The 18440-nt window shown below is 38.5% G+C and overlaps 1 protein-coding gene across 6 annotated transcripts in view; it reads right to left on the bottom strand.

Annotated features, from left to right (window-relative positions):
- The window catches only part of RGS12 (regulator of G protein signaling 12), an 80170-nt gene that overhangs the window by 45563 nt on the left and 16167 nt on the right, over positions 1 to 18440 (bottom strand). For 3 of the 6 annotated variants that reach the window (XM_072336493.1, XM_072336488.1, XM_072336487.1), the window contains exon 3: positions 15334 to 15453. In XM_072336493.1, coding sequence (XP_072192594.1) covers positions 15334 to 15453 — 120 coding nt within the window. Of the gene's footprint in view, positions 1 to 1395; positions 2167 to 6196; positions 6340 to 14184; positions 14338 to 15333; positions 15454 to 18440 lie in introns of those variants that run through there. The other 3 variants (XM_072336492.1, XM_072336491.1, XM_072336490.1) reach the window with 3 other exon arrangements.

Here is an 18440-nt window from a genome sequence, read left to right as displayed (position 1 = left end):
GTCTGTGAGACTTGCTGATTACAGCATTACACTTGCAATCCTTTCCCAAGCCCCCTCTAATTTAGCCTTTCAGCTCAGAATAGCTTACCTAGCTCCACCAACCTTCTAAATCGATTTTCTTATATGAGATCAAAACACAAAATAAGTTTGGGAAACTCGTTGTGCTCTTTAGGAGATGAAGCACTGAAGGTTTACAGACTCTGCAGGAGCAGCCAACTTTCAAACACTTTGTCACTTAGTTCTGGAGAGCCTATCACTCAGCCAGCTGCCTGCTTGCATCCAGCTTGGTTCAAAACCCTCATTAAATCACGCAAGGCAACTTCTCTTTCTGCCAAGTAAGGAATTACAAGCCGGTTCCTAGATCTTAAGGCATACTACTCCAGGACTTACACTGCGTATGTGTATTTTTATCCTTTTAAATGCATTATAGCATTAACATTGTGCAAATGCCACGACCTCTCATGATCTCTGGGAAGGGAATCAGTCCTCAAAATACAGTTAACATTGCCCTAATGTTTGAAATAAAAAACAAAGCCATACTACTTACTCATACATTTTCCATCCAGTAAGTATCTCACATATATAAATTGTGTAAACATTGTGTAATATCATTTTTATCCACGGTTGAAAATGCTACTGCAATGAATTTAATGACATAGAATTTTACAAAAATGAAGCCCCTTCACAGTGTCTCTTGAAGGAGAACAATTACATAATTTGTATTTTATAATTGTCTTTCATGAAAGAAAGGCACTTATCATAGCTAATGGAAAAGTATTGCAGATGTAAGAATTCTCAAGGAGAAATAAATACTACTGCGCATTTGGATCTATAGAAACAACATCTGAACAGTAAATGATGTGACATTAGGAATTCCTTTAGGAAAAAAATATTCAACTTCTCTACCCCAAACCAAGCCAATCTTATCACATATAAACACAGTGGCTTAAATGCCAATCCATCCTTGAAAGTATTTTGATAAAGATATAAACACATTTGCAGTTTTACCTACACATATGATATTGATATAATGGCACAGAAAGCATGCACAAAATACACTGCACAGAATTTAAAAGAACAGGCAAAGATTTTAAACTTATTGATCTTTCAGCTTTATACGTCCTGGGCACAGCTCATAAATACACCTCCAAATGCGACTGTTAGCTGGTACAGTAAGGTTCCCTTTACTCTTCTATGACAGTAAAATCAAATGTCTGCATTTAAGAAGGAAATTTAACTCCAGTACTTTAAAGTAACAAAGCTGTAAGGCAAAGCAAAAAGCATTTCTGGAGCTGATAACATTCTTCTCTGTTTTCTTGCCAATAACAATAGCTTCTTCTAATTTCTCACTGCAACGATGCCTTGCCTTAGCTAAATATAATTCATATCACTTACCCGCTCTTCATAAGAAACAGCAGTTATTTTTCCTAACAGTACTCTTCCTAAATTCATCTTCACTTAATAATGAAAAAGCATTTCCTTAGCAAATCGGCTTTGCAAAGATTAAACTAAAAAATTCAGCCCTATTCCATGCCTGTACACGCCAGTAAAGTTTAAAGGCATTTCGTATGAAGTTCTATTTTACTCCCTTTATGTTACCCATAGCAACAGGCCAATGCAGGAAGCTGTGGTTCGTCAGGGATTCAGATTAGATCTCAATTATCTCTCCCCAGAAAAGCTAGATCGGTTTATATAAATCAAGACAATTGTATTTTAAAGCTTTTCCTATAAGCTGAACGTGCGATGGTCCTGTGCTCAGTAAAACAGATTGCCAAAGCAGCTTCCAGCAAAACATTGGTTAATCGCCATAACGTTAGTTATAGAAACATTTACATCGTAAACCCCTATTTTCAGAGGTTTACATCATGCAAGCCAGATTAAAGTAAGACCTTGAACGGTCTCTTCTGCTCAGTTTTTCAGCAGTTAACACTGTAAATCACAGGTAAAAATCCACAGCACAAAGAAACTTGGCATACTCAGCTAAAGCTAGGTGCAGCCTCTTGTCCCTAAAGACAAAATCCTCCTCGCAGAAACCAACTGATCTTTTCCCTTCCCTCTCTGCTACCCCAGCCTGCGCTTTCCTGATGTCAAGGCAGCTCTGTGCACAGCACCCTAGGAACAGAGAGCAAAATCAGCTGCTTGTCATGCAAGAGGGAAGTGCTCTTCACTTGCCTGTGGTAGCCGTGGCTTCAAGAGACTGTATATGGAAAGAGCAGGATGTCATGAAGTTTGCTGCTGATCTCAAGTAAATAGTGGTAGTACCTGAAGCATTCCGTTTTGTTGCTTTTGAAGCAACCAGAATAGAAGTTTTGCTAAAAATAAACACCAGAATTACAAATTGAAAATAACTAGTGAGCATTTTTACTAGTTTTATGCTTCAGAGATGTCCTGACAAGATGGACTTAGAAGCAGTACTTTAGGAAAGAGTGACCTCCTCCCTTTGCATTGCAGCATGTGGAATTCCCCACATCCATCTAGTTCCTAGTTCCCCCAGTCTGCAGCTCACTCTGAAAGTATTGCCTCCTATTTATTCCCCTGAAAACTGCAGAAGCTATGAAGAGCACAATAACACATTTGGATAGAGCCAATTCTCAGCTACAAAACACACTTTTCCTCAACACAGTCACCACCATTAGCTAGGAATTTTCACTGGTGATGATAAAGAGCATACTGCACCCATAAAAGTCTGTACCAGTGGAGCTGACCGCTGTAGCCACTGCTGAAACGCATCACCCACCACCTCACATGCACTGTTTGGTCTCCATAAATGCTCAGTAAGTGCACATGAGTACCAATGGGTACCATTTTTTCTGCATGGACGAATTCAGTTCCACACTCTCATACACACTCCCGTGTCAGATGTCATCTTGTCAGAGTGCCCCCCTGCTGCCATCTGTCACACAGCAACAACATATTGCTGTGAATACTGGTGGGAAGGTCCAACCTCTACTGCCATCCTATCAACATCTACCTCTGATGTCATGAACGACCATCATAAAACAGGAGGCATTACTTCTGGAGCAGCCTTAGTATAAATTAACTATGAAGGTGGAAAATTTTACCCTGAACTGATACAGAGAGAGGCAAAAAGAGGTTCAGAGCCCTTATTCAAGTACTCACAGAAAGATAATGAGACAAATGCAGCCCGGGTCTGCATATCACAATTCAGCATGGACACTCTTAGCTAACAGAGCAACTCAGCCTTACAGATTTAATTCAGAGTGAGCAAAGAAGAAATTCAAGCTAATTGCAGATGAAAATGGAGGAATCGTGCTTTAACAGGCATTCTCGAGACACAACAATTTGCTGCCACGGACAAAGCTCATTTCATGAATGATTGAGTCTCAATGGGCACACTGCTGCATTTCAAAATGCTGTCTTCCACAAGTGTTTAATACCATGAAGAAACAAATGGGGGAGGTTGATAGGAAGGAATATATTCTATAAAGTATATCATTATTTTTGGACCTATGAAGCCAGAGATAAGTAAAAATCACAAAGGGGTCAGAAAGGCCTGGAGGGCTGTCCTGTGAACAGCCCTTTGGGGCACCAGGAACAGGACTTTAATGGTCAGTGTTTAGTTAACAATATAACTAAGTGCTATAGGACTCTCCTACAAAACCCAAATGTGCCAGCACATTTATGCCAGGTGTGGTTCTTACCCACAAGAACATTAGAATGATTTGGGGGAGGTGGAGGGAGGGGAAGGAAGACCACATGTGAGCAATTGGATGCAGCATCAAGGTCAGCATTGCACCAGGGTCAGCACTGCACCAGAGCCCCATGGTGGCACAGGGCTGGAATCACTGTGTGTGGGCAATGCTCTGTACATCCTATGCTCCTGCACTTGGTGCACAAAGCCAATAATCCCTCTGTTTACACAGACCTCTACAGTTGTTGATTTTATTTCCCTGAACTGAGCACTGCATGTCCACATTTTTCCATGCAGTGACTCTACTAGCGCTGAAGATAAACTCTGCCAATTTAGATGACATCAGTTAATGATAATGGCAATGAAATGCTATGTGAATCTGAAAGCCCTTGGGAAAAAATTGTCTTTTACCTCTATATTTTCATAGATTATTTTTGTAACTGCCAGATTGAAAACCAGGCAGACAACTTCAAGTTCAAAGGTCCAAAGCAGAAGGAATTCTAATTTGCAAAGCTATTAATGGGAAGTGTTAAATGATGGCAGAATAGCTTTAAAAAAAACCTATTCAGAGATACCAAAGGCGACATTTGTAAACCCACACCCATCTGTTTCGAAGCAAAACTGTGGGAAGGGGTAGCAGCCCCAGATATGGCTGATCTGTTCTTATCTTCCGCCCTCCCTCCACTTTCTGCTCTTATTTTCTTTTGTGCTCTTGTTTTCACAGCAGAAAAGGCTCAAGAGAAAGACAAAATGGCAGGAAGCCTGGATAAGTTTTAACTTGTCAAAAGATGAATAGGATTTAATATACCTATTACTTCTAAAAGGAAAAACACAAACACACACACAATACAAGGCAACTAGACAGAGGTAATCCCCTGGATGAACTCTTGGTAACACAAATTCCTACAGTATATCTAACATTGGCTGAATGATCCTCAAAAATCTTAACTCTCACCAAATATTTCTTTCTTTTTTTTTTTTTTTTTTTGTCCCACAACAAATAAAGTAGCAACTACTTGCATTAAAACCCAGGCAAAAGAACTGTTAGGAATCCAATTTAGCTCACTGAAGTGGGCTTCTGAAAGCAGGAGAAATCACAACCTATCTGCAAGCTGAGAAAACTGTTCTGTAGAACAGATGTTTTTCTAATTCTCCATATTTTCTATAATTTGTCCAGATGTATTTTTGCAGAGGATTTGTCAGCTACTCACCAGTAAACAGACCATGTAAGTGCTACTAATTAAAACTGGGAAGATTCTCATGTTTACAAGAATGTGTTTTCCTTCGATCAATTTTATTTCGTATTCCAGGATTATAGTAGGGAAAAACAGTTTCAAGCTATTCGGAATGTGTTCATTTATAAATAACTGAAATAGAAGCAAGGCTTCCGATAACGCAATAAAATCAGTACAGGCTGGATGCAAAAGGCTGTCCCGAGCGCCCCCTGCTGTCCCATGCTGTTCCGAGGCTGGTGTGCACATCTTAAACTGTTCGGCAAGATTTGCCATCCCAAAATCTCCGGTAAAAATAACGATCTGGTTCTACGAGTTGTATTTTAAACTTTGAAATACGATTCTGCAGATCCTGACTGCGAACAGATAATAAAACGTGCATTTTTGCACACACAAACATCACCATTTCTTTCCTTCTCTTCAACGACGGTTTAAGACATCTGTATTTCCTCCACTAAAACAAACATGCTGCAAAAGCATGCATAACTTGCGCAGCCAGATGGGAGATGAACTGCAGCCTAATAGTAAATTAAAGTTAAATCACATAATAAGGAGGATATGATTAAGTGATAGATCACTAGGACACATTAAGTCGCTTCTCAATTTCCTACTACTGCAGATGGAGCCTAGAAGAGTCAATGCATTTGGGGAAAATCAGTGCAAAACCAAACAGGCTAACTATTTATTTTTAAGTAAGCAGTGCAAACACATCTTTCATATTATATCTAGGACTGAAACTCACCAAATACGTGTTTTTTGAGCAATAAAAAGATAAAACTGAGCTGGAGGGTCTACAACTCAAAAAAAATCTCTATTCGATATATACTTTACATTTAGTTTAATAACTCGTACCATCTGGATTCTGTTTTATTGGATAAAAATCCAGCTGGAAGAGAAATCAGTTTAGCTGCACATCTTAAAAAGTCACCGATGAGAAGATAACTTAGAACTCTCACATGACATTCTTACTTTCTGGAAACACATGTACAAGCATAGTGAAAACGAAACAATTAAAAACTTAATTAAAGAAATATCTGAATACATAGGATATTGACTCCACATTGTAAAAACAATATAACATCACTTAAAACATGGCTATAAAGACGGTATATTCTTAATTTCATAACAGAGGTTATATAGGAAGTTAACTTAAACACTAATACTTACAAACTTTGTCTCTTTAAAAACTCATTGACTCCTTAGAAGCATTATTTATCGTATTTCACTGCAAGATTTCTTAGCTCAGAAGGCTACTCACTAAACCATATTCCTGCTTTCTGTTCTCTTTAGACAAACAAAACTTTATACTTACAGACACTTGACTATCAGTAAAAGTTTTCTCCATGTATAAATAGTTTAATAGTTCATCGTTAAGAAACAGTCCCTTCAACTTAATTGGTAAGCTCTTTCTGAACACATATTTACTTCTTCCAGAGTCCAGTAAAAAAATGAGGCTTCTCTGCGTGTTGCCCTATCAACACCTCTCCCATTCTCCTCCTCCCCAGCTCATTCCCCGCCCTCAGCACGAGTTCCGTATCTTCTCATCAAGAAGCACAGGCAGCTTTTAGCATGTTGTTTAGGCAGGTCCAATGGAACAAAAAAGCTTCTCGAAAGGCAACAGCGTGCTGCTGAGGAGACTGCTAATGTAAAATACATTCAGAAAAGGCCTACAGGATTCGGTCCTTAACATTTGCCCAAACTTGTTTAAGCACTGAGTCAACTTCATTTTCATCTCCAAATTACCTTCAGTTTTAATACATTCCCCTTTGATGAGTAAATTTTCCAAATGAACTGAATGAATCAATCCCTATTAAAAAAATACACTAAATATCACCTAAAATTATTTTTTTTCCTCTTAAAGAAGAACAGTTAAACTTGTAAGACGCGCAGCAATTTTCTTCCAGTTGCCGGCATGTAAGTGCGTGTCTCTGTATGATTACAATCACATGTATGCACATTATGCAATCTATCTCATCCTACCCAAGTGCTCCATGTTCCTCTGAGTAAGCAGGGCACTGCCAGTTACACGGCTCTCTTTCTGAACAAAACACAATCCTCGTCCTCTTCAATACCACACCTACCCTCCAGACGTGCCAGCAATAACTGCGTGCCTTCAAAACGAACTGCACACACTTTCCGTCCAACCAATCATGCTTAAATACAGCTCTGTTAGAGTACTCTGATCTAAACAGAAGCTGGGATTTTTATTTCTTTTTCTTTTTTTTTATGAGCATCAAAAGAACAGATTAAACGTTTTGATGACCTGATATTAAGTAAAGATCAGCAGCTCATCTGGAAGGAGTTCCACAGGTGATTCCTTCTCTTTAAACTTCACTGGACTGATGAATCCACGAGAACAGTGGAAATTAGCCAAAATCCCAGCAGTTTAAGAAAGAAATGCAGTCAGAATCAATTCACAGAATGGTACAGTACTCTCATTTGCACTGTATCTATTCTGTAGACTGTATTCTGGAAATGCCAATTCAGTTCATTCCATAAGACCTTAACCCATTCAGTAACACTAACCAAGCATCAGAAAGCAAAAATTCTTCCCCATTCTCATTAGCACGTGGCGTGACAGTGACACAGCAGGTGACAAAGTGCAGCAGAGGAAGGGCAGTAACACGAATCAAAGCAGTCACCCGGTTCCTCATTCGCACCAGAAATTACATGAGCAGTACATTCTGCAGCAGGACAGCTGTTAGAGCCCTCTCCCTCCCAGATGCTGCAAAGAGTTGTAATACAGCAGTGTGCGCTCCCAGACCCCACTACAGTTACGCTGCACTAGCATATGATGCTACAGCAGTGAGTCCTTTGCTTTACAGACAACAGCGTTGCACCACCTGAAAGGTGACACAGCTTTTTGCACCTCGAGAAACACCTGGCTTCAGCTGTCCTCAATTAATGGCGCTGAAGGAGGCAGCAAGCAGTCGATCCCGGTTGTTTTTTGTATGCCACCCATAATTCTGTACTCGTTACACCTTTCTGAAACTTTTCCACTTTTAATACATTATAACATTTTGAAATAAAGAAACCAGAACGCAGTTTTCAAGATGACAAAAAAAAAAATGTGAGCAAATGACAGTATTTACACAGCACAGTCATTATGGGGTTCATTTTCCTCTGTTACTTCCCTAATAATTCATAACACAGGATTATTTGGTTTACTGACTGTGCACGGAGCTGATATTTTCATACAACCGTCCCTTATAAGGCAAAGGCCACACTTCTGAAACAGCTCAGAGACACTGATGCCAATTAATATATGAAGCTAGGACAATTTTACCTCATTTGCATTGCTTTACATTTATCTACATGCATTTTCATCTGCCATTTTGTTGTTTAGGCATGCAGTCTTATAAACACAGTCACTCTCATCTTCAGAGACTGCTCTTGTCCTTATTAATTTGAGCAGCTTCACCTCACCGCTGACCTCCTTGGGAGGAGCATTAAAAGATGTTCTGGAATCAACAAATGTAACATTAAAAACTGAAGCAAAGGTTATCCTTAAGCAGCAAATCATTCTGGATTTCAGTAACAGACCTCAGTGCTGAAAGCTATTTTTCTGCCTTAATGTCAGGGGGTTAAATTACCTCAGAATTTAAAGCCAGGAGAGTAAACACATCCACAGAATCATAGCAAACCACTTAAAAGAAGGCCAGGTACCAGAGGTGATGGTAAAAGACACCCCTGAGAGCCTGCCCACCTACTACTGATTGTTATGTTGCTACTCACTGAAACTGGAACCAAGTGGATGGAGCCAAAATAAGCTCTAATAACCTATGTGGTTGAGCTAAGGCAGTTACCTGAAATTGTTTACCCAAGCTGATCCTCGCAGTGAGTGCGTTAGAGATATTGACAGCTTATGAATTCACCAGCATCCACTTAATAAAAAATCTTAAGAATGGTGGTACTGGCTACTGGCAAGAAGTAAGGCGTCACATCAGAGGATGCAAGCAGAATACAAGCTCTAGTCTAGTCCCTGGAAGCACATACTGTCTAGGGTTCTGTGACAGAAACAGGCTGGGGAGCCAAGCCTAGAGGTAATAAGGCTCAGGGACTGCTTGAGTGGTAGGTCAGACAATTGATTCTGCAAGGAAAAATTTCTGCGTGCAGTGCCAACTGTGTGTCCACATATGGGGAATGAATTCTCTATGGAATCCATCCCAGACAATTCTGTTCATCTCTTGTCAGGCACCAGAGAGGAGGATGAGCACTGCTGCATGCACCTCACAGCGCAAACACAGATGAGATTCAGCTCTCATCACACGCTCTGACTACTCATTTTCTTATGTGCAATTCAAGTCAAATTCCTCCAGGATCTGAAATAAAGAAATTAACTCAAAACTGTAGAGAAAGAGAAAACCGTATAATTACCAAAGAATGGTCAATTTATCAACATAAAACAAATCTCAATATCCTCAGTGCCTGCAAAATCACAGCTCCACATTCCAGAACGTAGTTAGAAATAAGCACCTTCAATTCACAAGAAACCAGAGGATACACACAGCTTGTACTCATCTGTTGATAAAGCAGTCAGATGCTTCACCAACACGTATGAAGTGTGAAGAACAAAAGAACTTTCCATAATAAATCCTATACATGTAAGAAAAACTTACAGCAAAGTTTCCAAAATTCTGACATACTACAAAATGTCCTGAAAGGTTTAACGTAAGTGCCAGTGCACAATCTGTGAGGGGAAAAAAAAGGTTCACTGCTTGTATTATTTTGTCCTCCTTTTGGGAATAGCAATGAATGTTAACTAACACCATATACGAAATGCTGAAGTCTGAAGTAGATGCTCCAGAGAATGCTGAGAAGAGTCTGAAGCATTTAACAGAGCAGTCTGGAGAACCAAACATTACAATTCATATTCTTGGATATCTTTAACAAGCACTGAGAACGATGTTAACAAAACATATGTGCATCATTCAGAATGAGATGATGGTAACCTAGAGCCATGCTGGCTATATCTGCAGTGGTCAAACAAATATTGCCATGTGCTCTTCTGTAGTTCCCAAGACAGCTGGTGCTTTCTGGTCCCTGCCACACAACCGAGCTCTCTCAGCCTCCTATCAGTCAGGTTGGTTGCATCCAAACTGCCTACTGGGAATAGCGATGCCTGCCATGGAGGCAGCATCTGAACTGTGTCCAGAAGTCATTTGAGAAAAATACACTTAATCAGCCCAAGACAAAGCAGCATAAATGACAGTTTTGATGGCATAACAGGACAAGCATTACACTCCATTGCCCATCTCTGTGTCCTGGCTTTGATTCATTTTACAGCACAGGTGTACAGCCACTGAGCAGCACAGTTAATAAGGAACTTCAGCCAACAGTAACAGTCAGAAGCCTGAACAGAGCAAAAGCCTAGAACTCCTGTCAGAAATGGTAGATGCCTTAAAAGCTCTAATGAGCATTTCCATGACAATATATACTACAGTAACTCAAGGTAAAGAAATCAATGTTTAATTTCATGGCCAAATGACACTACTTAAAGACATGTATGTTACAGTTCAGCCAGACGGTTTGGACTTTTACAGCAAGTGACTGTATAATCACTAAGCAGACATCTTCCACCTAGCACTGTTTGAAGCTAACACCTAGTGGCACATTCCAAGAAGCAGGTTCAAAGGGATGTGAGAACTCTTCCCGAACCACCTCCCTCCCCCTGCTGGCCATGCTTCTTTTGATGGAGCCCAGGATACAGTTTGCTATCTGGAGATTATTTTCTTGCAGGCAGTTTTGCTCCACAACTGGTTTGTTTTCTACCTTCATGAAGGCAGACTGAGGACAAGAATGTCTATCAGTCAGTTACATCTTAGGTAAGAATTAGAACAAAATCCATGCAAAATGAAATACTTAAAGTTAAAGAGGGTAGAAGCTGTGTATACCAGCAGCACACAATAAGTTATCACAGCTTAACATAAGTGCTAAAACATAAGATATACACTATTTTCAAATAACATGGAGGCCTCAATTTAAACCACATTATTAAAGCAGACAGAATGGTGGTATTGAGGCCACGGTGATGATTTAAGGTTGTTGGTGAGGAAAGCTTTGTAGAGAGTGTTAATGCTTCTTATTAGATGGACTTACAGGGTGGGAAAAGTTTGGGGCATGTTTAACTCCCCTTGTCTGATTTTCCTAGTACACTGGCTGGTCTAACACAAGCTATTAGCTCCCTGTGTAAGCTTTGTCTGATTATTTAAATCAGTCAAACAAAGACAGGTACCCACTTAAAAACTCATTATTAAGTCAAATGAGCATTTAGGGTTTTTTGCCACCCACAGATGCCAAAGCTAATATCCAGCAGAGGCACGTCATTCATTAGTATAAAAATCTCATACTGGGGAGATGTGTTGTATGCTTTCAATTAGCAGATGAAATGCAAAAGAAGTTGCTTCACTGGAATTAACAAAACAGAGAAAGAATCAAGCATTATTATCTATAATAACAGCTAATAATACTAGATTACTAACGGTTATAATTAAGATAGAACATTCTAACAAAAATTCCTAACATTAACTATAAAAAGGAATGTATGATACATTCCAACTTTAAAAACATTGCTGAAATCTAGAAAATTGATACAATAAATGTTCTCTTTCATATAGGATTTAGCTTTAAGGATGCCAAGAATGGGATGAAGTCGAGAAGAAAAGAAGAAGCAGCTATCTTTTTTGTTCTGATATTTAGTTAAAAGAATTATTGTTCTTTAATTTAGAAAAGACCTCCAGATTAAAAGATTGTTTAACAATATCCAACAAGTAATGACATTTTTATTCATTTGCATATAACATGAGGTCTCTCTTTATATTATTCTGCCTTATTTTTAACCACAGAGGAATACCAGAGGAAAAAGTTTCAGAAGTTTTCAGGAAACTTAACCACTTTGAGGTGTTCTCCTTGGTTAGACAGAAACCCAAATTCAGTGACTTTGAGGGAATGCCATAAAGGGCCCCCATTCTAACTGATTTCAAGAAGAAATAAGATACAAATGTAACAAGTTACAGTTGGAGATGTTAAGGGATCTGGTGCTAAAACTGATGCTGGATAAGAAAGATGATTCTGTTTGATGCAACTGTTTAAAAAGACAGTGTTCTACTTTCTGCAGTCTCATAGAATCACCTTTGATGTACTTATAAATCCACAAGCAATGACACTGCCAGGACAGAATCCTGCAAGGCAGAAGATGAAACCAATAGCTCTTGCCTACAGGGAAGACATAAGAAGAAAAAATCGTGTCCTCTCATTAAATAGCTCTAATATATTCACTTACGCTTATACCTAAGAACCATCAAGTACTCTCTGAATTATGAGTGGTGGAAATCACAGATTAGCACTGTTGTGAACGGGTACTATTTCACAGCAACAAATGATTCACATGGAAAAATTAAAACCTACTTACAAAGAAAGAATTTTTTACAAGAATTACAATATTTCTTGTAATTTAGTAAAGAAAAAGCTCTGAACACAACTATGTCATTGACACACTAATTTTCTGAATTCAGTTCTAACTGAAGGTAATATTCACCTTTGGTGTTAACAAGCACAATTACCACAATTAGAAAACCATGACGTGTGTAGAGCTTCTGCAGATAAGAGGAAATGCTTAAGCAGAGCAATGTATCATTACAGCTAGTTCTAACTCCATATGAATATTGTCTGTGTGCATACAACTAATCATAATATAACGATTAGAAAGAAAAAGTGAAACATTCTCTTGCAATCTCTGGTTTGTTTTATGCTTGGACAGTTGGGAAGAAAAACTGCAAAGAAACCACGCCACCTTATGGCAGAAGATAGAAAAACTGACAGCTGGTATTTCACACACACAGTTTCAAAGTCATGAGAAGTTAAGTTCATCCTTTCAAATTAAGTACAAATGCAACCTTCTTCAGAAACATAAGAAATGAACAGTTTTCAGTGTATGCCCATTAAAGAAACCACATGGAACCAATTTAGAAAAGTAACCTGGATCTCAGCAGGAATCAAACCCACAAGCTTAGAAAAGCAAATTCATTTTCAAATGTCATGTTTGGGTCAGTACCTTATCCATTCTGCTGAAACAGCTGGAAAGAATACAACAACTGAGTAATCTATGTAATATGTTCATGAACATCATTCCAAAGGTGGAGTCTCTAAGAATTTCCGGCTATTGTTATTTCCTCTTCCAGTGACTCTAAATAGATGGCCTGAAATAATCTAAACGTACTGAGAACATTGTTTTCTAATACACCTAGTATAACTGAGGTCAGGAATAAAGCTGCAGCAGCAACTTCAAAGCAAAATCCAAAAATCAAAACATCTCAACGCTATTTTACTTTGACATATGAAATTTCTGCAATTATTCTCAAGGTTGGTATTTCTCCCAGTGGCAAGAATACAGGAAAGCAAAATTCTTCTGCAGCATACAGAGGCAAAATGAAGTTTCAAAGTAAAAAGAAGGAATTGACAGCAGTCCAGATCCAAGTTACATGCAATAAGATCCAAGTTACATGCAATAAAAGTATTAATCTAAATGTAGTTTTTAATGCAGATGGTTTCCACTTTTCCAATTCATACCTTGGCCTAGGAAGCTCAGCTGAAGAAACAGCTTTAGTTATTAGGACTCTGCCTAGCACAGAGTCTTCTCAGTCCCTCCAGTTAGTGCTATTCAATTAATTTATATACATTAGTGAATCCCAACCGGGACACAAAGAGAGAAAAATGAACTTTTAACAGGCAGTAAGCACCAAGTCCCTGTTTTAATGAATATTTATGCAATGCAAAACTGCTCCTATCACAGAAATTAAATTATATCCCGAGTCTTTAAGGCCCTTTCAGAATATGAAATATGCACATTAATCTCAAAGAAATCTGAATGTGGAAGAATATGGTGTGAAGACCATTTTTCCTATCTATAATATCTGAGGTACTAGAACTCTTAGATATTCTGAGAAGGTTCTCTCTTACTGTGTCCAGAAATTCTGTCAAAACTAGCAGCAAGCTCTTTAATCTAGAAAAGTCACTATTTTCTAACGAAGAAAGATGTACCCAGACAGTCACCAAACAGCTTTATCCACAGGATCTTGATCTGGTTATTAAAGAAAGCTTTGCACTAACTATATTAAAAGTTAGTAGTGTAAACAAATGAATATGTACTGTAATTGGTTATAAGAAACAAACAACAACAACAAAAAAAAAAAAAGGTGGACACTTAAAAGCTCTGGACAAGATAGAAATAGACCACAATGGAGAAAAGGGTACATTCTTTTCCTTTAAAACACCTGAAGAATAAGGAATGACAGATCCTACCTGCATTCCCTAAGCACATCAGAAGCTCCTTCCATATATTCTGTTCCCTAAAAATCCAGTGCACCAGGCTCTCCACTCCTTTAGTTCTGAGCTAGCAAAATGCTTTTCTTCCTACATCTTGCCACAACAGGAAGCTCAAAATATCTTACTTTCCTCCTCCCATCTCAAACGCTTTTTATACACCTCCTTCCCATTTAGAGGAATCTGTGTGCCATATTCCTTCCCATGCCAATGAACAGTATAATCTGTTATCTCATGGTTCCTCTGCCAATAGTTCTGTACATATTTGTGTTTCTGCCCAACAACAAGCCTTCCACAGAAAGATGATAAAGAAGTAAGCGAGCCTGAACCATGGGTAGCGTTTTCAGGAAGAAGCACTCTAGAAGAGATAACGAAGCCATCCATATTCCCTCAGCTTGAGGGGGACACACAGCAGAGCAGGAGCAGCTGTTCTAATCCAGGGAGTTTTTCATTCTCTGCTTCAACCAAAATCAGTAAAGTGAGGCCACTGAGGCCCATACATCAGCTGATGTTATATACCAGATGTAGAACAGTGTTACTATACCACACTCAGAAAGACCCAAAATCACCATATCAATCACAAGCACCAAGGTGATTACGTACTCCCTTTTCCTACTGCTGACATACAAGGAGGAAAAACTTATTTTTGCCTCTTTAAAACAAGAATTTTTTCCATACTCTTAAAGCTGTATTGCTTAGGGAGTTATGTAAAGAGCCTGCTCTTCAAACACAGCCCTCACAACAAATTTAACCTTCCCAAATTTTCTCAATGCAATGACTATCAGCTACATGAAACAAAAAGAATGTGATGAATATGAAGTTTTTTTTCACCTCATTGTTAACATTAATGAATTAATGAATTTTGATCAGTATGACCAGCTGTGAGGGATAAAACAGTCAAAATTTCCCACAGAAAAAGAAAACAGCTACTGCTAGCACACTATTAAAGTGAACTCAGAAATTCAGGTTCATACCTGAAATCTGCATTTCCCTCACACAAATGTCATACTGTCATTAGTAACTTTATTACACTACAGGTATTGCTACTTTTCTTCATTTGTCACCAAATTAATTACTGCATACTCCCCTCCAGGACTCATTTCTAAGTTTTAAGTGAAAGTCAATTACCTCCAGGTCATCCAGTGAGCGAGTAATACTGAACCGCTTCGATCTCCCAAATGATCTCCGAACAGAAGAACGCTGTGGAGGAGCCTGATTTAATCCCATCGGACGTCCAAATTTGGCACCCTAAACAAAACAGAAAACACGCATGATCTTTCAACTTCTTTCATTTCAGTACTTTATTGATCACAGCGGTAGCATCTGTATTTGAAACAATCCTACTTTTGTCCAGCTGGATGGCATCGATAGGTACAGAATTCCAAGAAGACAAATGCACAGACCACTAACAGGTTAACTAAAATCATTATAATCATGAAAGTACTTTTCCAGACTCAAGTCAGATATGAATATTCAGCATTATGTTACTGCATCAATATGAGTCAGGTTGCTACACTGTACTGTCATGCTACATGTATTAGTAGATAGAGCTTAATTAAAAGCCAAATAAGCATAGTTCCTCATTGCTTGACTAGAAGATTCTTACAAGTATTTGTCTTCTCCATTGAAAATTAAAATCCTAGAAGCCATTCTCACACAACTTCTGTTGTAATCTTTCTCCACAATAAAGATATATTTCTTATTTTATTTTAAATAATTTCATTACTTTACCATTTAGGTAAAATCCAGCTTTTTCAATCACACAGTGCAGGAAGTACATTAATCTTTTGCTTCAAGGAAAGAAATTACCTCACTCTGATGACTAGAACTGGTGCTGCAACAATCACATCTAACAGTTAGCTGTCCCCTCCCCCCCCCCTTCATTCTCCTTCTCCTTAAAAAGTCACCAAAAGTCAAATAAATTGCAGCAACTCAGCTTGTACATATCTTGTTTGTGCCAAATGGAAAGTTTAAGCCTCAGCTTAACAGTCGGCACACAGTCAATGACTGGTGCTAAGCAGATGTACATAAACTCACTGCATTATAAAAACTTGTGAATATGTGCCTGAAATTTTGGATATTTTTCACAGTAACATTCAGTGTGGGAAAAAGTCCTTCTTCTCTTTCAATGTTCTCTTTCACTGTAGAAAATAAAGGAGTTTAATTCTGAGTAATTTTTTTTCTGTTTCATTTCAGCATCTTTCTTCGTCACAATTAGCTTAAAACATATTTATTAGTGCTTTTACAGCTGCTTACTGGAAGCTTTGCAGGACTTACTAAGGTATATTTTTCCATTTGTTTCTTCCTTTGGGCTACTTTCTGTGCCCTCAGTCCTGAAATACATTGGTATCCCTTCAATCCTGTGACTGAATATCTATATGTCACCAAAAGAACAATCATGAATTTCACACTTCCAGTCTCACACCAACCACCGCTCCGTGAAGTAGTGAAGTACGCTGAGAAATGTTACACCACCTCCTTAGTGCAAAAAACTCTGCAATCCAACAGTAGAAGTCTGTTTAATTCCTTCTACAGAGTCAGTGCTATCCTTTAGCAACACATCTCCGAGAGTCACCAGTAGTCACAACGGGCAGCTTAAAAGCCCATAGAAATGGCAACACATAACACAGTATCCAGAAATCTGAAGCATGCAGCAGGATTCATCTCCAGCTTCTTCATTCAGTATGAGGAGTGATTCACTTTTATGTGAAATCTCTGTCCCTCCTTATTTCTGATTTTGTAAGGCATTTTATTGGCTGAGAAGAAACAGGGCAGCTTCTGCCAAGGAAAACTGGAAAGCTGGCAACTGGAGATTAGCTCCTAACATTTTTAAAAGAACATTTACAAGTGCAATGTGAAGAGCTAAGATAGTTTTTGCTAACACAATCAACTGAATGTTGAAGACTGAAGACAAGGAAGTTGCTAGCTGTAATTTGTCACAGACAGCACCTGCTGGCATGAGGACAGATCCTACCTTTCTGAACTCTTTGGCATTCATCTGCTCACCCAGGCAGGTACCACTGCTGTGGCCATGCTTGGCTCACGTCAGTCGTGGTCGTCCCTGCTTAAAGTAAAAGCTTACACCTAACGCAGGAATTTGTGTCAATCAATGAATTCTGCTCCATACTGCAGTATCCAGAGCATAGCAAAACACCAACATGGCTGCTCCCATGTGAGGATGTTCCTGTTGAAGCAGCCCAGATATTAGTGCACATCTCTCAGGTCTCGTCACTAGCCAAGTATGACCACCCCGCTTTGGGAATTTATTTTTTAGTCTGTAAATTACTGATAAAACAATCAGGCTATGAGCAGCCCAGTAAATTTTAGGGCTAATGAGACTAATGCCATCAATAACATGAGCACAGCTGGTATTTTGAAGTTAGTGAATTTGTTACACGGAATGGATTCTACTGAATGGACTCTCAAGTATTTCCCAGCGCAGGATGTATCTCCTGGAGGACTTCATCTTTCAGGAAAGAAAACTGGTGAAAAGAAGAGGTAAAAAAAAGCTATCAATAGCAATCATATTTATTTTTAATAAAAAATATACACTTTCCTTTCTACTTTGCCAAAAAAAAAAAAACCAAACACATTAACTGTCCAGCATATGTTTAAATAGCAGAGACTGCCATGTACAGTGCTGGGACATTAAGGTATATGGCCTGAAAAGACAGAAAAATAACTAGCAACAGTGAGAATACAAATTGGAGGAAGAGGAACAAACTGCCTGAAGACAAAGCTAATTCTATTCCACCGAGAAGCAGATTCTAGATAACATTAATTCTCAGCAGATGACCCATTTTAGAAGGAAATGCAGCTTCCCCAGCTGTGCTCAGAAAAATAACAAAGAGAAAAAGGAACAGTGGGCAAAAACACTTGTATACTGTGCAGTAGTAGAAGACAGAACATTTACGCTCCATCAAAATTCTTCTTTTTCTTTTCTTTTTTTTTTTTTTTTACATTTTTTATACAAAATTCACTGAGCACTGTCAGAACAGTAAGGATAAGAGCAGGAAAAAAAAAGAGCTTGAGAATAACACAGTGCTTAATGATTGTAAAATAGACAAATTAATTGAGTTAATGATTTCCTCAACCCATTTAAGATGGTAATTGCAATTAGAAAAATGTTTTCAACTGTGAAAAATCTCTCCTTTGCTCTGAAGAATCACATTAATAATCTAAGAAATGAAGGAGGGTGTTGCTAAAAAAGCAAAGACAGAATATTTCATTTCCTG

Source organism: Excalfactoria chinensis, chromosome 4 (assembly GCF_039878825.1).
Source record: "Excalfactoria chinensis isolate bCotChi1 chromosome 4, bCotChi1.hap2, whole genome shotgun sequence".
In the NCBI taxonomy this organism is placed as follows: domain Eukaryota; kingdom Metazoa; phylum Chordata; class Aves; order Galliformes; family Phasianidae; genus Excalfactoria; species Excalfactoria chinensis.
Note: the sequence above shows the minus strand (reverse complement) of the source record. Positions and strands in the feature narration are given on the sequence as shown.